At 38.1% G+C, this 21,788-nt stretch overlaps 2 protein-coding genes across 18 annotated transcripts in view; one reads left to right on the forward strand and one right to left on the reverse strand.

Moving 5' to 3' along the window:
• The window catches only part of adgrg7.1 (adhesion G protein-coupled receptor G7, tandem duplicate 1), a 308,074-nt gene that overhangs the window by 112,851 nt on the left and 173,435 nt on the right, over nt 1-21,788 (forward strand). The gene's annotated exons all lie outside the window — the stretch shown is intronic.
• Nucleotides 1-21,788, reverse strand: part of abi3bpb (ABI family, member 3 (NESH) binding protein b) — a 48,997-nt gene that overhangs the window by 25,605 nt on the left and 1,604 nt on the right. For 7 of the 16 annotated variants that reach the window (XM_049471268.1, XM_049471271.1, XM_049471270.1 and 4 more), the window contains exons 2-9: nt 14,444-14,623; nt 9,101-9,169; nt 8,226-8,358; nt 5,744-5,925; nt 4,972-5,027; nt 3,699-3,744; nt 3,369-3,449; nt 2,124-2,201 (exon numbers count right to left, since the gene is read on the reverse strand). In XM_049471268.1, the coding sequence (XP_049327225.1) occupies nt 2,124-2,201; nt 3,369-3,449; nt 3,699-3,744; nt 4,972-5,027; nt 5,744-5,925; nt 8,226-8,358; nt 9,101-9,169; nt 14,444-14,623 (825 nt within the window). The remainder of the gene's footprint in view (nt 1-2,123; nt 2,202-3,368; nt 3,450-3,698; nt 3,745-4,971; nt 5,028-5,743; nt 5,926-8,225; nt 8,359-9,100; nt 9,170-14,443; nt 14,624-21,788) is intronic. The other 9 variants (XM_049471269.1, XM_049471276.1, XM_049471277.1 and 6 more) reach the window with 2 other exon arrangements.

A 21,788-nucleotide genomic window follows, 5' to 3' on the forward strand; every position in this document is an offset into this window, starting at 1 on the left:
AGTCTGAGGGACAGAGGAAGACAGGAAAGGAGGGAGAACTCCAGAGCTCTGCCTTTCTCTGCTGGAACTGAAGAATGAAGTGACTGATGATCTTTCAGCATGCGTTCTGTTCATGCAGACTGGACTGAGGGCAAAGGCTGAAATGCAGCGATGCTAAAAAAAAATAATATTAGAAATAAACCATTTCAAATATCAAATATCAAATATTGAATGTCTGTGAAACATGGAGAAGGGATGAATGAGGTAGAGATGTAGTTGGAGAGGTAGAGTTGTAAACCTCAAGAAAGTAACTCATAGCACATAAAGGATGTGACGCTAAGCTAACTAAACAACATTTTAGATTGAATAAATACTTATGTTTGTTTTATAAGCCAACATCTTTACATTAATATTCATCTTTATTAATTATCTGATTGATTGTGCTATAAATCACATTAACGTTTTAACTTAGTAGCGTAATCAGGTTTTATAATGTAAGACATTATACATGCCAAACACAAACTATCCTCTTTACTTTTAAATTGACATGCTAATTTTAAGTCAGTGTAAGTAAAGTGAAGTAAAGTAATACATTTAAACCAGAGACTGTAAAAAAGATGGACGCCGTGTCTCCGTTCCCATTCATTCAATGAAAATGAAGCCAAAATCTTCCGCCATGCTGGCGATCCTGCCACCTGATTCTGCGCAGTAGAGACCAGAGGAGGGAGAAAGACTGTGGAGAACAGCCTACTCATTTAAATAACCCCGCCCCCGAGGGCTGCCTCGCGGTCACAGACTGCAGAGCGGGGCGGAGCGGAGCTGACGGTCTGTTATTGGTCCCGCCCATAAGCAGCCCTTTTACAATAACCACACCTTTTTTGAATAGAGCTGAATAATGTTTTAAAAAATGAATTCTGTGGGAATATAAAAATTTTACAATATAAGCAGAGGTTACACTAGCTGCTGCATTTAAATAATGGAGGTAGAATTACAGTATATTAGAAAAAAACGTGATTGAATGTTGTCTGTTTTGCCATTGAAACCTATGGGAATGGGTGGAGTTACACAGCTTTCTGCAGCCGAACAGCAGGGGGCGCCCGACCTGTGGTGGCTTCACTTTTAAGAGACGATGCTCTGTCCAGCTATATACAGTCTATGATTTAAACAAATTGCGTAAATAATAGTTAAATAATAAAGGTAAGCTAATGAGGTAAACAATTAGGGATTTAGCAGCAAAACTAGTTATTTTAAAATTTAGGAAATGGTCTAAACGCGCTAACATAATCAAAAGCTAACAGCATGCTAACATGCTAATCATGTACTAACGTCCTAACTTCAAACTCACATGCTAATTGCAAGTTAATGTAAATAATTTGTTGCAAAATAATAAAGGTAAGCTAATGAGGTAAATAATAAGAGATTTAAAATGTAAGAAAAAAATTTAAAAATGGTCTAAATGACTACCTGTTTTAAAATGTAAAAAATGGTCTAGCATAACCAAATGCTAACCTCCTAATTTCAAATTACTAAAGGCAATGAAAACATTGTTATGCTTTAGCAGCAAAAAACTATGTTTTATAAAATAAGGTATTAGCTAAGTGCAGGCTAACATGCTAACCGATATCCAAATATCTGTAGAAACGTAAAAAAGATGAATTTAGGATGTTTTTATAGAAAGTGAAGGACTTTTAACATGAAAGTGAAAGAAGAAGTGAAGAAGTGTAGGGTGAAGGAGTGAAGGAGTGAATAAGTGAAGGAGTAGTCAGTTTTCTGTATTCTACGGAATCATTTCCAGTATGTATTTTTAATACCAGTACCATGCAGGACCACAGACTTTCCAGTGCCTGGAAACCTTGTAAAATAAAACTTACACTCTTAATTTCCACCTCCTGTTGATCAGGACTCCTCCTCCTCCTCCTCGCAGGACCGGGACTTTCTAACTCATGATCAGGTCATGCCGGCATGCAACCAATCAGAATGAAGCAGAGACTCGAAAACTCGAGATTCTCCATCTCTGCTCATCCCAAACATCTAAACCCCCTCCACCCCACCCCCCCGAGACTGAGCAAGACCGAGAGAGTGATGCATCTGCAGCAAAGCTGAGTGACTGAAAAACTGATTTAATAAAAGGTTCTTGGTTTTACCCAAGCGAAGAATCTGAGGCCATTTGGACTCATTGGAGGAAGGAGTGATCGCAGTTTCCTGACGGGCCAGAGGAGGCGCTGTGGGAAATAACGTAATGTTTCATAGGCAAGAAAAAAAATTCAGTGAGATAAAGAAAGAAAGTACAGAGGCCGGAAGAGGCCGTGGATTAAAAAAAATAAATAAATAGAGTGAACGATATAGCAGCTAGTTAGTTTTTTTAATTCAAACGCTAACGATTTCTTTAATTCAGATAGGAATGTTTTCTTTAATTTGAGCAAACAATTGATTTAATTCACTGTCACAATTTTTATCATTTGAAAAGTCGAGCTAACAAAATCTTTAACTCAAGTGATCGATTTCTTTAATTCAAACGGGGAAGTTTTCTTTTATTTGAGCGAACGACTTTTATAGTTCGAGAAATTAAACGATTTCTATCATTCGATTGAATGATTTCTACAATACATGCTCAAGATTTCTTTTATTCGAGCAAACGATTTCTTTAATTTAAGCAACGGCTTTCTTTATTTCGAGCAAATATTCAAATATTTTTCTTTAATTCTGGCAAATGATTTCTTTAATTCGAGTGAATGATTTCGGTAATTCAAGTGAACGATTTTTATGCGCTCTAAGACAAGAAGCTTGGAGGGAAAGGAGCATTTTTCACTTATGACCTGTTACAGGGCTGCTGTGATTATCATCAGTTATCTACATTTAAAACCTGTTGATTTTTAAAGCTCTAGTGATACAGTTAGATAATACAGTGTGCAGATTTTGCTGTAGTGGTGGTGTCACCACTTCACCGGAGCTTATTGAGACCAAAGGAACACAAATACATTCAATTCCAGTCATGAATAAAGGAAATAAACATTTTACTGATGCAGGATGACTGTTTATACTGTTGTTATAAAAATCATGCACATAAAAGTTTTAATTAAAGAAAACGTGAACATGAACTGCTAAATCGTTCACTCGATTTATTATATATTTGAGCCTCTCCCAGGCTCTGTAAGAATGAAAGAACGAGAAAGAGAAACAGAGAGAAAAAGAGAGAAACACAGAGAAAAAGCTCACATGCCTTTTCTTCTGTAAAAAGAGGCCGTTAAAATTTTTACCAGAAATACTCCAGAAGTTCTCCATGTGCTTCTCTATGTGTTTTTGTGCTTCAAGTGTCAAAAAAATGGCAGTACTGTAATAAAAGTGAGTGCTGTTTGGTTAAAAGAGTGAAAAAAGAATGTAGAAATTACCAAAAGACGTCTTTGGAGCTCCAGGAAAGGCGGAGTTTGAGTTCAGGGTGGGGCGTCTGGGCTGAGTCATGTTGTGCAGAGCTGATGGTGCGGAAAAAGGTGAAGCAAGAGTGCAAAAATAAAGAGTTTCAAACAGAACTGAGAAAAAAAAGACAGACTGGACGTGTCGTTTGTCCCATCACACGCTCACGCTCACGCTCACATGTTCACACTCACAAACACTTTTATGCATGCAGGGAATGGATCGTAAACAGATGTTAATGGACAAAACATTTCTGTGTCTGAGTTCGTGTTTGTTTTTTTGGGGGAGTATAAAGTAAAGCTGCTCACCGAGCCGGGGAGGAAAGATGGCGCGGTGTCCCGGCATGATGGGCTTCTGAAAAAACACAAAACACAACGAGACCTATTTTCCCCTGATCGTTCTACAGTTTTATAACGGATTAAATGCAGTGTGTTTGAATTCTGAATTCTTCAATTAATCTACAGTTTCTTTATAGTCCTTTCTGATAATAACATAAATCCAACTGTGTACAAAAATATTAAACAAACTGTAATATAATAATAAATATATGCTGGACTTTCTGGATTTTTGTATACTGTCCCTTTTTATCTATTTATTTTCCTCTGCTCTTGTCTGTCTATCTATCTATCTATCTATCTATCTATCTATCTATCTATCTATCTATCTATCTATCTATCTATCTATCCATTTTTTTTGTCCGTCTACCTACCTACCCATCCCCACCCAACTATCTATCTATCTATCTATCTATCTATCTATCTATCTATCTATCTATCTATCTATCTATCTATCTATCTGTCTGTCTGTCTGTCTGTCTGTCTGTCTGTCTGTATGTCCCTGCATCCATTTGTCCGTCTACCTACCTACCCATCCTCACCCAACTATCTATCTATCTGTCTGTCTGTCTGTCTGTCTGTCCGTCCGTATGTCCATCCATCCATTTGTCCATCTACCTACCTACCCATCCCCACCCAACTATCTATCTATCTATCTATCTATCTATCTATCTATCTATCTATCTATAATTGAGAAACTTAGGGACATATGTCTACCTGTCTGTCCATTCCCACACATCCATCTGTCTGTCTATGTGTCTTTCTGTCCCTGAATTAAATTTTTTTGGATTTGTCCACGGATTTGGAAAAACAGGAAGCCCTGCTGTGCCTAATTATGGGTAATTTACCCTCAAACAGAAGACTGTTCAGTGCACACACACACACACACACACACACACACACACACACACAGCTGGAGTCCTAATTTAAGAAAAAGCAGACTCAGATTTCAGAGCTTGTTTTTAAGATGTTTGGATTCAGAGACTCGGGAGGTTTTTGGGGTTCGAAAGTTTAAAAGTTCAGTCCTGACTGACCCGCCTTTAATTCTGCTAAAGTAAACTAAAGTAAAGTTAAAGTATATATTATGTAGTAATTATTCTAGCATCAGTGTAATTGTATTAGACTGTATTTGTACTATTTCAATACTCATTTGAACTAAATTTGTTTGTGTGTGTGTGTGTGTGTGTGTATATATATATATATATTTCCCCATGCTGTGGTGTTTATGAGCGGCGGCGGGTCGTACCACAGGCTTGGCGATGGGGGTCCGGTTGGGTTTGTAGGGTTTCTGCAGGCTTTTGTCTGGAAGGTAAAAACAGTGAGAGGAGGAAATCAGTCAGAATCGGTCAGAATCAGGTTTCTCAGCACCTGCCTGCAGTGAGAGAGCACTGCTTCTGCAGATCAGAACAACAGACTCACAGAACACGGCTGCACTGTGAGATCCTAACATGTACTCTTCTCTTACTCAATGTTAATAGAGCCTGCTAGAGTAGTTAAACAAGAGGAGTGCTATTTTTTGTAAAACTTAGATCTTTTATTTCATCTCTCATCTCTCGCATCTAGCGAGATTTCTGATCCACCTTAAATGTTTCAGGTACTTTCTGACATTTTTCTCACAGCCAAGCGTATATTCACAATTCATATACTGTTGTTTTGTGTTATTAAATCATGATAATAATAAAATGTGTGAGAATTAACTGTAGGGTTAGTTCTTTATGTAAACCCTCATATTTTTAATCATATTAATTTGATAAACAGTAATAATTGATTGGTCACACAGTTTTTCGACACATTAATTGATTGTCGAAATATTAATCGGTAGTGTAATTGTTAGCTATAGTGTATAGTGGTAAAAAAAATTTGGCAAATTTAAAGAAGAGCAGCCATTTTTTTTTTACTTTTTTGTTTAGTATTTGGTATTCAGATTGTAATTTTTATTTAAATGCTTTTTTATTTTATCTCTAGTTTCTATATGTTCTGTATGTCTGTAGGTTTGTATGAATTCCTGAGAAACAAACCTCCCATGTTGGTGTTGTGGATGACGGGTTTGCTCCAGACGCCGCCGCGGTCGTCTTTGTTGGATCTCACTCCGAACTCGTAGGGCGTGTTGGGCTTCAGGTTGTCGATGACGGTGTCGCTGGTGGGGCAGGTCTGATAGATCCATTTCCTGTTCCTTTCTCTGTAGCGGATTGTGTAGTACCTGAGAAAAAAAAAACAGAGCGGTAGATTTAGTGGTGAAACATCAGTGATTAATCCATGCACTCGTGGAGGAACTTCTCATAACAAAGGGCCAGTGTATGAAGCATAGATAAATAGATAGATAGATAAATCTTTAAGGTTATTGTTAATTTTACAAGAACAACACAATTCATGTTTTTCAACTCAAAATATATGCAAGAAAAAATAAGTTTGTCTATATAGAGAGAATTGAAAAAAAAATTAATTGACAGAATACACAATTGCACTGGTTTTAAATAATTGCACTAATTTCTGTTTAAGATCTAACGATAATGTGCCAAATTATGAAGATAGATAAATATTTAACTAATGAACAATAAACTAAAATTACACATGACCTGAAAGTAGATTTTGCCAGTGATTATTGTGAGTTTAAAGAAGAACTGTACTTTTGTTGTAGTAAAACATGATAAAAAGTTCTTATCTTTGATGAATAGCACAGCTCCGTTCTCCTACAGCGTTCAGAGATCCTGAAATTTTAACAGTTTGTCCAAAACACCCTTCAGACTGGGTGATACGGAGCATAATTTACCCTGATAAATCACTTTTTACACCGTCATCCAGCTCAAAGTAGCTCCACACAAGACTTGCTAATCTGTTCAAATTTCTGGATCTCTGTGGGAGAACGTAGGTGTGCTATTCATCAAAGATAAGAACTTTTAATCATGTTCTACTACAACAAAAGTTAATTTTACACCAGAGTTCTCCTTTAAGGCCATGATGTCTAAAAAAAAAACAGTTTTTAAGGCGGTTTGTCCTGGATTTTATGGGCCTGTATCTGCTGCCTGATGGTAATAGTTGAAAGAGACAATGTCCAGGATGTGATGAATCCTGTGCGATGTCTATGGCAGTCAATTGTTTTCTCCACTCATCTGATGAACCTGTGATGAGCAGTGATAGAAGGCACCAATCCCACCAATAATGAGTGGCTGAATATCCATTTTTTCTTTCTTTCTGAAGTCAATGACCAGTTCCTTCATTTTTTTTGACTTTCGTTTTTGACTTTGCATCACTCAATAACCTGATCCTCAAACTTCCCCCCCAAAAAAAACACAAAAAAGTTGTCATGACTTCAGAAACAAACAAAAAAAAGGATATTCAGCCACTCATTACTGATGGGATCTGTCTGGAGAGAGTACCAGTGTTGAGCTGAAGGATGACCTCTTGTATTTATACCTTTCTTATACCAGTGGACCATTATGAGGACAGGAATATATTAAAAAAATATATCTGCAAATAGATCTTTTGTGAAATGGAATGACTCGTGCTCTTCAATAGAGAGAAGACTGCTGATCCAGCATCCGCCCCTCGTCTGTTTCCAGTGGTATAAAAGGAAAAAGCTGACTATAATTCAGAGAGTGTAAATATTGACCGCTGACCCTAAATGTCTGCAGGGGCACTGAGGCTTTCTGGATGCAGAACCTCTTGGCTGGGAGAGATGGCGTTAATTCTGGCCCGGGTACTGAGCGGGTTTCTGGGCCTGGTGAGGCTGTATTTTCCCTGCGCTGTGTTCGGTAATGTGCGAAGTGGCAGCCAGGACATACACAGATGTACCGACATTAGCTTCTAATAAGAGCCGAGACGTTTCTTCTCCCCCGATCCGGTTCGGGTCAGTGTTTCCAGCGGCTTTTCCAAGAGTTCTGCTACTCCAGAGCGTGCAGGAAAAATACGTATAGCAGCGCATGTGAGAAACAGAGAGACCGAAGAGCTGAAAAGAGCATCAGCAAGTTGTGCAGTTGCGTTTCATCTTGCTGAAAAAGATCCTGAACACAAAAACACACGAAAACGTGCTGCGGCAGAAAACGCAAAACCACTGCATTTTTTTCCAGGAAAAAGAAAGAAATTTAGAGTTCTGGAGCTGTTTTTCAGTGATTGTTATGGACGTCTGACTGCTGACTGTTGTAAGGGTTTAAATCAGCCAGTGGCGCACCTGTAGATATATTTGCGTAGATATATTTGTAAACTCCAGCGCTATTTTTTAATCAGTGCCAGCACAAGGGGTGCAAATAGTTTATTGACTGGGTGTAAGATAGCAATGAGCATTGCAGTGCAAGATCCTGCCAGTGCACGGACAGTAAAGGTCAGCCTGTCAGGATTTAACTGGGACTGAATGCTGAATTATCCATAACTATGATGTAAGGGCATTTATCACTCCTCCACATTTCAGATCTGGGTCGCTCACATGGAGAGTTTCAGCGGAAAACATCATGGAGAGAAATCCAGATGTTGGTCCTCGCACATGTGTCCATGTGTCCTACTCACCCGTCCTCGAGGCAATCGCTCATAATGTCTCCTTCATACGGGGTCTTCACAAACGTCCCCCAGGACAGGAGCACCGAGGTGGGCGTGACCGAGCCGACCACCAGGTGAAGAGGCTTGTCGAGGTTCACCTTGCCTGTGGGCGAATCAGATCAATTCAGAGCCCAGATGATTTACAGGTGGATTATTTATTGTTGTGGCATTTATCTAATCTAAACATAGTTTTTTCCCACCTTCTTAAACACCCAAAACAACCCAAAAGGTCTATTGGTGCTATTGGTTGGTTGGTTTTTATTGGTCTACATCTATCTAATCTATCAAAAATCAATCTGGATACTATCTAGATGCACCACAAATTGGATATGGGTTGTAAATCTGTACATAGTCCAAAGCTCTTCTAGACAGGGATTAAGCATAGTCATTTAGAAAATGTTTCCTTTTCAAAAATTGGAAAATCTCCATTCAAAATGTTGTAAAGTCCAAACTTAAAGCATAATCCTTCTCTGGGAAACTGAGCATTGGTTCTCCAGGCTTGGGAACCAAATATCTAAGAAACCCATGCAAATATATATGTTATCCTAGAGCAGAATTATTTATCTGGAGAGCTGTAGTATTCACATATTACATTCACAGCATTTATCTGATGCTTTTATCCAGAATGACCTTTTTTATTTAGGTTAATCCTATTTGTTCCTATGAGTTTGGCCACTGTAGTGTTAGGGGTCTTTCTCCCAGACAAGGAGTTGAACCCCAGTCTCTCAAATGGTAGGTCACTGGCAGCCATTGGTGTTATCCACTCCATCACACCAACCAATTTATCTAGAAACCAATTTATCGAGCAACCAAATTATTTAGGAAGTTGAGCATTTTGGCGATACCTGTGCATTGCTTCTTGACGTCGTTGGTTGGGATTGGCTGGACGGCAACCAGGTACTTCGGTTCAGCATCTAAAAAAGAGACAGATAGATCAGTTACTTAAACATAAAAAAAGGAAAAGAAACAGTGGGACAAATATGGCAAGTTAGAGGCATCCACTTCTAGTTCTAGTAAAACTGGAGCATTGCTTATTTTGGTAATTTTTTTTTACTTTAATACACCTACTAGGGTCCAATCCTATTTCACCCCTTGCCTATAAGTCTACCACTTAGTCCTACCTCTGTATTTTGCATGATCTGTCACAGCTGGAGCTGAAAACATACCTGTCTCCCCTGCTCTCAGCTCTACCTGCGATCTTCAGTCTCCAAACTACATACAGTATAAAAAACGTCCAAGGTACAGTAGTTTTAATGCAAATGCAAAGGCCATATCTCACAACTAGAAACCATGTAATGTCCATGTAATCAGCTGAAGTCCCTACAGGTGTGTGCTAAAGGGGTGGAGTCAGCTTATTAGTACTCTGGAGAGGCGGCTAATCTTAAAGGTGCAGGTGTGACACTACATTACCCAGAACGCACCTCACCATGACAGCACACACTCACACGATCTCATGACTCTGCAAATTGGAACCACCAGGAAACCACTGGAATCACCAGAATACTGAACACCTGTGGATTTAGTATATAAGACTCTCAGAACTCTCACTCTCTGCTGAGTATTGTGTTTTGGTTTGTCCTGCATTTTACCAGGTTTCTTCCCTGCTATTTGTTTTTCCCGTGTTTGATTGATCCGATTCCTTACCTGCTCTTCGTTTCTGATTGGCTGTGTTTGAGCCTTGGACTGTATATCACGTTTGGTATGTTATTTCCTGTTGGTTCCTGTTTATTGGTATTGACCCGGCATATCCTCACTACTCTTTGTATTACTTCATTTTACTATAAAGTTTATAATAAAGCTTATTACTGCATTTGTGTGTCTGAGATTTGCCTGATTATGACCTGGTTGTCCTGATTCTTGTTGGGATAGAGGAGTAGAGTGCATGGTTAGGGCTACATGGTCCTCCAAAACTTTTTTGGAGGTAGATTTTTCAGAGGAAAGAAACTGATGACAGGAATCAGGAATGTGTATCAGCAAGAAAATCACAAACTGATCAAATCAGACACCATATTCAAGATCTAGCATTTAGTTCTTGACCTGCTGAAGGACAAGAGCCTAACATAAAGTGATGGAAAATAATCAAGCTAGAAGTTCCTGATCTTAAAAAAAGCTCAACCAACTGATCTTAGAACTCAGGAACAACGAACCATTCATTCGTCAAAAGGTTCCTGGATACAAAGCTAATCTAAGTGGATTATCTCTTCAGGAAAAGTGCAGCTTTTTTTCTTTCTTTCCTTTTGGTTGTCAGGAACGGAAAGCTTAAAAGATTTGACATTTGATAGGTGCCTAAAATAAAGTTCTCTTTCAATTCTTTTGACCTGTCAAATCCAACTGGTGCAGTATAAGTGCAAATCTCAAAGTTTAAATGGCTAGGAAATGAAATGTAAACAGCTGTTAAGTGTGTATTTGGATTTTACAGATGTGCACTAGACTGTAGAACAACAAATACCGTATGTCTATCAGACACAAAACCCCACTGTTCTGCAGAAACCAGACTAAATCTGAATCTGAGTGGGTCTCTGGTTGATTAATGTACGGTTTTATACCATTTATGGCTGAATGACGTTAAAATGAGGGAAATCATTATACATAACCGGAGTGTAATGACCGATAATTAAAGGAAAAAAATACTCTGGTAAAAGCACTTATTTCTATTCTGATGTTTGCAGCTGTTTTTGGACAAAATCCACTTGTTGGCCAAAGTTAGAGTCAGTCAGAATGATCTGTTTACACTGTAAACCCAGTCATAGTTTAAACTCAAATGATTTAAGTCTGTTTTACATAAAATTGGAAATTTCTAAACAATACTCAACTATTTTGAGTTAATTGAACATTTGTGGGCACATATACTGTACTATTCAAACTGAGATCTTTGAGTTGAACCAACATAATACATAATAGCTGAGTTTAGTCTGAGTTTTGCCATTGACAGCTTCTTTTTCATTGGCTTCTGTCACAAACTATTTGCATACTGGGTGTGTCCAACAGTTTCTGACAGACTAACACTCACCATCAGTGTGTAGTGATTCCCCCCCTGGGCTCCCTTACAAATAAATCTAAAAATCAACTTCCTCTTTAGTTGTAATAACTCGAAGTTTTAATTTATGTTAACTCAAGTTTTCTTTCCTTTCATTACTTAAGAAAATGGAGCAAACCGACTGCCTTAAAAAAGTTAAGTTAACTCAACTTATCTGGTCTTACAGTATAACAAAAATAAAAAACTTAAATCAACTTCTCCATTAGTTGTAATAACTAGATGTTCAAAGTTTTCATTCCCCATTATTGAACTTTTCTAAGGCAACCGGTTTCCTTACAGTTTTTCCTTACAGTTTCCTTACAGTAAATTCAGCTTATCCAGGCTTACAGTGTAGAATAAAATGAGCTTTTTCAGAGACCGTTCTAACAGCAAGAAAAGGCCTCAAAGTTTCCTGCTTTTTCAGAGCCGAACCCAAAGCCAGTTTCTGATCCAGTCATCTGCTGAGCACATGCATCTGATCCCAGTCTCAGCCCAGTTCAGCAGCAGCAGTTCTGGAGCATTGGCTATTTACTCTAGCATCAGCTTTTTTTTTGTGCATCAGTAAATGTAGGGGGAGCTGTAGAGGGTTTCGGGGGGAAGCTCAGGTCTTTTCCATTCTAAACAGAAAGCCTTTGTTCTCTTTGTTGGACTCAAAATCTGGTTAGATGTCCAGTTTTCTTTGGGACTTGCAGGATCAGGCCTTTTTTATATGGTGAAGTACGTAGGTAGTGCGTAACAGGGCTGATTTGATAGTGAAGTTGGGTCAATATCAATTTAAAATGCCATTGGCACTATGATGTGTCTACAGCAAAATTATTTTAATAATTTCATACAAACACTGTGTAACAGGCACACCGAATTATAAGGCGCACTGACTATTTTTGAGAAAATTAAAGAATTTTAAGTGCGTCTTATAGTGCAATGCAATGTGATTGGCTGAGAGGAGTTATGAGTACCGTTATCAGCCGGTAATGCACTATAACCGAAGCTCTCCATGTACGTATTACTCTGCCACATACAGGTAACCTAGCAACGATGCAGCGCTTACAAGCCAAACAGCAAAAACGCAGCTACAAACAGAGCAGCAATGGAACTATTTAAACTGGTGGAGTTTTTATAACCAAACAGATCCTAAAAATATATTTCCTCCTCTTTAACTCTTTAAAATTTTTAATAAACAGCGATAATGGAATATTTCTCATATTGTCTCCATACTTAGCTGTGATACAGCTTAAGCTAGAATATCATGGTAATTAATACAATTATTGTAGCAAATCCATGAACATGAAAAATTAAACATTTTCAAATTCTCAAATCTTAACTATCATCAAAAGCCAATTTTTGCTAAAATTGCATGGACTAAACATCAGCTCATAAATACTGCAGCTCCGCACACTTTTATTTTGTAACAGCACTTTTTATTATTTTTATTATTTTATTTTTATTCCCATGTTTAATGTTATTTTCATGCATGATTTTTCTTTGTATTTTCTAGTTTGTAAAGCACTTTGAATGCCTGTTGCTAATGAAAGGTGCTATATAAATAAATTGCCTTGCCTTGACTTGGAAATAAAAAGTGAAAATACAAAATAAAAAGGTGAAAATCTGGTGATTTATTTTGTAGTCTAAAGTCATTTTGTGAACGTTTTAAGGGCTGATAAAGGTACTCTGGTTTGTCCGCCACTGATTCCGGCGTCTGCTCTGCAGCTCGAGTGGAGAAAGCAAACAGCAGAAGGAGATAACAGCGCTGAGGTAACGCTCTGGATCCGCGCCGGATCACCCAAACATGCCTCTGGGTTTCTGAGCTTGTTCTCACTCGTGCATAAAAACCAGTGAAGCACAGCATGTGCTGAATCTGAGAGAGAGAATAGAACCTAATACACCCTCCACTTCACAATGAAGAAGCTAAGCATGCTGGGAAATGTATTTTGGTTCTGTACACTGATCTACAGTCTCATTCTTTACATGTCAGGCTTGGTTGGTGTGTATAGAATGGTCTCTGAAATTTGTGGAATCGTTAGATGTTGTTTTTGGTTCTTCATGCACCAGAGCCTCAGCGGTTTGAGCTACTTTCAGACCCAATCATCAGCAATCATCACCACTCATCACCAATCATAAATCAGAGAACAACAACAGCCGCAGGGTAACACACGTCTGGCCTACAGCTGACCCTGAACCAGCAACTGGAGCACCAACCTACACTGCTGAAGATCTGCAGACAATGGAGGCGGATGGATGATGGGAAACGGCTCAACAGAAGAAAATAAACACAGTACTTCTTGACTTCTAAACAGTACTTGACTTTCTCTAAGTGGATCTGGTCATTTCAAAGGGATGCTGTGATCTGTTGTGACCTCATTAATCTGATCTACCCAAGCATAACTGTAAACATTCCACCATTTGGGTGAAATTCCATTTTTATTTACAGTTTTAATCAACAGGTCAATCCATAATGATGTTGAGAGCGCAACACTACGCTTGAAAAAAAATGCAAACAAAAAAACAGTTAATTAGTAAAGTTTTAAGAGCTCAGAAATCAATATTTGGTGGAATAACCCTGGTTGGTTTTTATGCATGTTCTCCTCCACCAGTCTTGCACACTGCTTTTGGATAACTTTATGCTGCTTTACTCCTGGTGCAAAAATTCAAGCAGTTTGGTGGTTTGATGGTTTGTGATCATCCATCGTCCTCTTGATTATATTCCAGAGGTTTTTAATTGAGTAAAATCAAAGAAAATTAGTATTTTTAAGTGCTCTCTTATTTGTTTCAAGAGTATGTATTAATGTATTAATTATAACGTTAAAAGTATGCACTTTTCAACGTTACCTATACGTTTGAAAATAGACTTTTACAAGGGTAGGTGGTTGCTCTGATGCAGAACAGAGGAACCTATGTATTTTTGTTTTGACTACACTACTATACATTTTATTTCTTCGTTTTGTTTACATCACTTATCTGACTCTCTTATTCAGTTATTTCTATTGTAGATATAGATCTACATAGTGTTAGGAGTCTTGCCCAAGGACTCTTATTGGTATAGAGCAGCATTCAGGCACCCAGAGCGGGAATTGAACCCCAGACTACCACATGATTGGGTAGCTCACTGACAGGTAGTGGTGTTATCCACTGCCACACCAACCCCTCACATTTCCCTTTAATAACAGACTCTTACCGATCTCTGTCTCGTAGGGTTTTCCGTTCTCGGGCAGCTGAATGAACTGCTTGGAGAACATGCTGGAACCGTAACCCAGGATGTAGCCTTCCAGCTTGGTGTCGGGGTTGGGTTTGACGAACTTCAGAACGATGGTGTCACCGGTGGCATTGATCCGGACCTTCATATTCTGTCTTCTCACTGTGGAGAGATAAAAGAGAGAGCGTTAAAATTAAATGAAGTTGACTTTTTTTACTTTTACACTGATATAAACCATAGACTCAATGTCAGAAAACTGTAGGATCAATAAATTACTTATTATAGAAGCTGCCTGACAACATGAATTAGATAACATATCTCAAAAAGCAGCACATTATTTCACAAATTCAAAGAAATTCAACAGCAGATAAGAAAAAAAGTCAATGTTTGTTGATCTATCAGTCTGGAAAAGGATATAAAGTAATTTATTTCTAAAGCTTCGGGACTCCAGAGAATTGCAGTGATTGACTATTATTCACTAATGGAGAAAAAACATGGAACACTAGTGAACCTTCCCAGGAGTGACCGGCCGACTGAACAAAATTAGTCCAAAAGGGCATGAAGAACTCATCCAGGAGATCCCAAAAGAACTCAGAACATCATTTAACATCTAAAGAACTGCAGGATCTCACTCGCCTCAGTTAAGATCAGTGTTAATGGTCCAGTAATAAGAAAGAGAGGTAAATAAACGTATGAATGTAATAAGTGAGAACATCTATGTACCATAGAGATTAAGTAGAGCACTAATTTAGAAATTTAGGCCCCTGATTCTGAATTTCAAGCCCTTGATTTCTGGAATTTTATAAAAAAATTAATTGATTTATTTATTCTGTTGATTTGTCGCTGTGTCTTTGTTCGGCTTGACGTAGGATCAAATGTGGCCAAAGTTTGCAAAAGTATTCGAACTTGTCCATATTTTTTTATTATCATTCAACCACAAGAGATTTTAAGTGATAGACCAGCACAACGTATTGCAGGATTGCATAAGTGTGAAGTAGAACGAAAGTGATACATGTTTTTTCATAATTCTTATCAAATAAAAATCTAAAAGAAAGTGAGATGTGCAAAAGTTTTCAACCCCCCCCCCCCCCTTTTTTTGTATATCAATACTCTACTTAGTAGAGCCATCATTCTCTGTTCGCAATTTGCAGTTGTAAAGTAAGTGCTTTGGTGTTTGTCTCTACCAGGTTTGATCTTCTAGAGATCATAGAGACTTTTTTTAGAGAGATTTTTATCTCATTCTTCTTTATAAACATAAAAGCACAACCAGGTTGGATGGAGAGCGTCTGTGAACAGCAGTTTTTACATCTCTCCACAGAAGATCAATTTAGGGATTTAAGACTGGATCATTCTAACACATGAATATTCTCTGATCTAAACCATTACAGCTCCACTGTAGTTCTGTAGTGCTGTATGTTTAGGGTCATCGTCTTGTCGGAAGGTCTCAAGTCTTTTTACAGCCTCAAACAGGTTTTCTTTTTCCAGGATTGTTCTGTATTTATTTATCTCCGTCCATCTTCCACCCATCAACTCTGACTAGCTTCTCTGCGGTTTAAAGGCAACAAAATGTGGAAAAAAGACATTTTCTTCTGAGGGGTATCCCCGCATCCCCTACTCTTTCTTCTCTTCTTCTCTGAGTGGTGTTATAAAGGCTAATTTCCAGGAGACTCAGGGGAGTTCTTTTTATTTTCCGTTTCCACCAAAGTTTCCCCATCAATCAGGAGTTAAATGGTTTGACTGTGGTTAAATAGGTCAAAAAAATCCTCTTTAAGCTGATTTAAGAAAACGGCTCAATGGAAGCTTTGGGGAAAACGATGCTGCAGAGTTGACTGAATAAACAAAAAAGCCGCAGTTTTAAGAGTTCAGAAAACAATATTTGGTGGAATATCACAGTTTTTTTATGCATCTCGGCATCATGTTCTCCTCCACCAGTCTTACAATCTAACAGTAACTAATTTATAAACCCTTTATAAAGGTAGTCTTACTTTAAAGTGATACATTTAAGCCTCAGACCCCCTTCATAAATCCACTAATCCAGGAGACTGAGAGGAGTTCTTTTTATTTTCCGTTTCCACCAAAGTTTCCCCATCAATCAGGAGTTAAATGGTTTGACTCTGGTTAAATAGGCTGATTTGAGAACGGCTCAGTGGAAGCTTTGGGGAAATTGATGCTGCAGATTCAAGGCATTAACGGATCATTACAAGCCTGGAAGCTCTGGATCATCGGCCGCATCAATCAAACGCACGTCGGGAAGCTTCGTCTGTTTGCGCAAAAAGCTCATTTAGCGCATCGTTAGCGCTAATTAAGATCAAAACCTCGCAACGGCGCGATGATGAGCTTCCCTATGGAACATCCATTAAAAAGCCCCTCGTTCCTCTCTTGGCTTTAATCATCCAGAAAGTATGAGTGTGTTGATGAGGAAGTCGAGACGCCGGGTTGAGTGGGTTGGGTGGGCGAATGGGAAATTAGCTACTGGTAGAGAATTCCACGCTGTGATGAGCTTAACATACAGAGAAAAACCAAGAAAATAGAGGAAAAAAGTGGAAAACCAAACGTTACTACATTCATAAGCTTTAAAAAGCTCAGTGACTATGAGTAACTTTAGAGAAGCGTTTATAACTGTATGTTTTTCATTTTAATTATTAATTCTTAGACTCTTGACACATACTGTAATAGAGTTTTGACTTTGGACCAAATGGGACCAATAATTTGCCTCCTTTTTTTGCCTGATTTTTTTTACAAAACTAGTTCCTACTTGCTGTAGTGTATAAAAAGTCCATAAAGAATAAAGGAACATATGTAGACCTGACAACCCTTTCCGGAGGGGATTTTAGAGAATGTAAAGCTTTTTAGAAAGATCTAGAACTACACCCTTTAATTATAATATGATGACCACCTTGTTTCTACACGAATTATCCATTTTTTCAGCTTTCCTGATAGATATTTCCACATAAAAGCGCTTTTTTGCAGTTATACAGCTCTAGACAAAAAATGAAAAAAATGAAGAGAGCACTTCACTTCAGAGAGCACTTTTTTGTATGGCTTCAGGAACATTAAAATGAGAGTTATTATCAAATAGATGTTTAATAAATACTTGCGTAATGCATAAATAAATGTAAATTTGTAGCTTTACTTACACACCCGTTCCCACGTAGAAAAATACATCCTCTACAACCTAATAATCTGTAGACCTTCCCTTTATGTTGACATTTTTTCCAGGACTTTCCATTGTGTTTTCTTCACTCATGTCCCACAGATAAAGATAAAATCTTCTGTTTTTCTTTCTCTGTTTTTCCTTTTTTACTCCGCCGCTCTGGGCAGCACTTCTTTCATCTCCTGTCGTTGAGTTAACAGCAGCTCATGCTACAGTAAAATCCACCCTTTTTTAAGAGCGCTCGACACCTCGGCCAAGAAAAAAGGAAAAGAAATGTGCTGTCGGGAAGGATCAGCAGTTTACAAAAGAGCTTTTCTCAAAGTTTTGTTTGGTTTTGCTTAGTTTTTCTAAGTTTGTCTCTTGTAGTTTAATCAGATGTTGGGAAATAATGAAGATTATCTCTACAGCTACTGGAAAAACTCTGTTTGTGAGGGTCTGTGAGGGTCAAACTGAGGGGTATGAGAGAATCACTGATAAGATGGTGAAACAATCGACCAAAGAAACCCACAAATTTCAGTATTTCCCTTGTTAATAGTGATGATTAGCACAATATTACCATAGTTTTATGTGTAGTTTCAATGTTTTATACGATTTTTTCATAACAAGCAAAAAAAAAAGATCGCTAGTAGCAGGTAACTGCGCCCTTAAAATGGCAATCCGCCAAAGTCAGAGCTCACCTGACTTAAAGGGAATAATGAGCAAGTGGCACTCTGATATGCCCAAAATTAACCACACCCATGATTAATTAAGAGAATTAGTACATGAATTTTGTGTTCAGTTTTGAGCCGTGCAAGGTGTACTTTTCCCATCATTATGATAGCAAACACACACCTAAATAACGATATAATAAAGATGCATGGTGCATGGTTGATGGCTAGCCTATAGATAAAGCTAAAATTGGGCCAATTATTTTTTGTATGTGTTTTAAACCACTATGCTACACACAAAATCCATGTTATACTGATATTAACCAGACAACTGCAGAAGACTGAGCTGGGAAAGGACATTATTATCCACAGGGGTCAAAGGTCATGCATCAGTGATACTGAGCAGGAGTAGCAGGCCAGCTCCTGCTGAGATCAAAGGGAACCAAACAAACACAACTAACACAACTAACACAACCATACACACACTAAACAGAGGATCTCCAGAGACCTTTATCTGCTACTGGCAAAGAATGCAGTAGAGTTTGCTATAGCTGCATTCAGGGATGCAAATTGACGAATTTACGAGTTTAGGTTTCAAATTAGACATAACATGGTCTGGACATCCAAAATGTACAGCGGGCAAGACCTTCACTATTTTTTACTTTTACCAGACATGGATATACTTTAGAGTAGTGAGATGAGGTGAAACGAGTTTTAATGGGAGCCATGATGCTCCTGAATGCATTTCATCCAGGGAAAAAAAAACACTGCCTGCCCACACTAAAAACTGATTGGCTGACTCACAGACTCTTTGCAGAGTTTTTCTTGCTTGTTTGTGGCTTGTTCCTGATTCCAGGAGATTTTATCTGACGTGCGCTTATTAGGGAGCCATTAATGATATGCGGTAGACTCCCGAAACTTCCGGGAGAGTTGGGAAGCCTACGTTAGGATTCATTAACACTTGGTATTAACGTGCATTCTGCATGATAAGATGCTAAAATGCATAGCTAGCTTTGTTTGCCACGAGTGTTGCCTTGATTCGTTAGCTTGTTGTTGTAGTGTGGTCAGCTAACTCCTACGGGCTGTGGACGGTGTAGTGTTACACTTTGCTGTTGGTGAGGTTTTTTTCACAATACACACTCTTCGAATTGGGTTCACATGTTTACACACACACACACACATATGTTAGCACTTAATAAAGATTACCACACACACACATACAATATCCCTTCGAGCATCAGCCATGTGCACAAATACAAATACACACCTGTATGCACTTTTACCAGTGTATTGAAGCATAGACAAGATGTATGCACACACACAACTACTGCTCTGTAAAATGAATGAATTTTGAGTAAAATTAACATTTTTGTTTAATTCTATAAACTACAGACAACATTTCTACCAAATTCCAAATAAAAATATTTTAGCCATTTAGAGCACTTATTTAGAGCAGAAATTGAGAAATAGCTGAAATAACAAAAAAGATGCAGAGGTTTTAGATCTCAAATAATGCAAAAAAAAAAAAAAAAAAAAAAAAAACAAGTTTATATTCAGTTTTTAGTTTTAAGAGTTTAGAAATCAATCAATATTTGGTGGAATAACCCTGGTTGGTTTTTAATCACAGTTGTTTTTTTCATGCATCTTGGCATCATGTTCTCCTCCACCAGTCTTGCACACTGCTTTTGAATAGCTTCAGGCAGTTCAGTTTGGTGGTTTGAAGGCTTGTGATCATCCATTTTCCTCTTGATTATATTACAGAGATTTTCAATTTGGTAAAATCAAAGAGACTCATCATTTTTAAGTGCTTTTTTATTTTATTTTTTTCCAGAGCTGTATATCTATATAAGTGAAACAGCAGTCTTGCCCCCCCCTTTCTCCATAGTGAGTGATGTAATTTTGGGACGATAGTGCTTTATTGTTCTAAACTCGGCTCCCCGGCTCTCATCTCCCAAATGAAACCTGTCATATTGCATAAGATCTGTAAAAAGCCGAACTCTGCTCTCTCTCAGAGCCGTACAGAGTTTTTACATTTTCCAGCAGCGCTCCGCCGTCGCTCGGCCCAAGCTCCGCCCCCCTCGCGGTCCCGCCGGAGAACCGCCAGGGCCGGCCGGGTTCCCCGCTGCCAGAAACAAACCCAAACCACTTGAGCCAACAACACACCATCAGCGCAAACACACATCTGCTTTTCTTCGGTTCTGCAAAAAACGTGCAGCTCGGGGCCTAATTGAACACATCTGCAGATTTATAGCCCTCCACCAGCCTGTATATGTGCACGACTACGCACTACTACCACTAATACCTGCCAGAGGAGGAGGAGAAGACTTCGGTTCCTTAAAGAACATTTCTACGGATGGAGCTTAAACTAAAAAACAACATTTACAGAAGTTTCAGAAGGTTTTTTTTACACTTTAGGAACCAGAAGTGGTTCTTAAAAAACTGGTCCTCAGAGGGTTCTAGCATGTGATAATGCAGCACTTATTGTAAGCAAAATCTTGGACCATCTTTAGAGTCTCTGAGGACCAGTTTGAGAATCACGTTTCTTAGATTTAAGGGCTTAATAAACTTAAATTTGACGACATATGAAGAATTTTTTATAGTCTACGAATATATACTTGTTGGTAGCATTTAAAAATGATGAGTTTCTTTGATTTTACCAAATTGAAAAGCTCTGGAATATAATCAAGAGGAAGATGGATGATCACAAGCCATCAAACCAAACTGAACTGCTTGAATTTTTGTACCAGGAGTAAAGCAGCATAAAGTTATCCAAAAGCAGTGTGTAAGACTGGTGGAGGAGAACATGATGCCAAGATGCATGAAAAAAAACTGTGATTAAAAACCAGGGTTATTTCACCAAATATTGATTATTTCTGAACTCTTAAAACTTTATGATTATGAACTTTTTTTTCTTTGCATTATTTGAGGTCTGAAAGCTCTACATCTTTTTTTTTTTTTTTTTAAATTCTCATTTTCTGTAAATAAATGCTCTAAATGACAATATTTTTATTTGAAACTTGGGAGAAATGTTTATTTTACTCAAACATAGACCTATAAATAACAAAATCAGAGAAACTGATTCAGAAACTGAAGTGATCTCTCCATTTTTTTTACAGAGCTGTATATGAAAGCCTGAGCTGAGCACTCTTCTGGAGACTCTGCAGAACGATCATGTGACCAGTTCTTAAGGTGGTTCTTTAAAACCTTACAAGTCAAGCCTTTAAAGTCATTTCAATTGTTTTCCCATTTAGAGGAACTATCTGGTGAGCTATATCAGCCTGTATATGTGCACAACTACACACTACAGCCACTAAAAGATGTTCTTCTGTTTTTTTAAGGAACCTTCCAACAAATGGAGCATCAAATTACGAAAGATTGTGAAAGCAAAAGTTCAGAAAACATAACCCACATAAAAACACATGAAATTCAGAAGATTTTTCACACTTTAGGAAGCAGAAGTGTTTTTTTGAGTGGTGCTCAGAGAGTTATAGCATGTGTCAATACAGCATGTGCTGTGAGCAAACTC

The sequence above is a fragment of the Astyanax mexicanus genome, chromosome 23, assembly GCF_023375975.1.
Source record: "Astyanax mexicanus isolate ESR-SI-001 chromosome 23, AstMex3_surface, whole genome shotgun sequence".
In the NCBI taxonomy this organism is placed as follows: Eukaryota; Metazoa; Chordata; class Actinopteri; order Characiformes; family Acestrorhamphidae; genus Astyanax; species Astyanax mexicanus.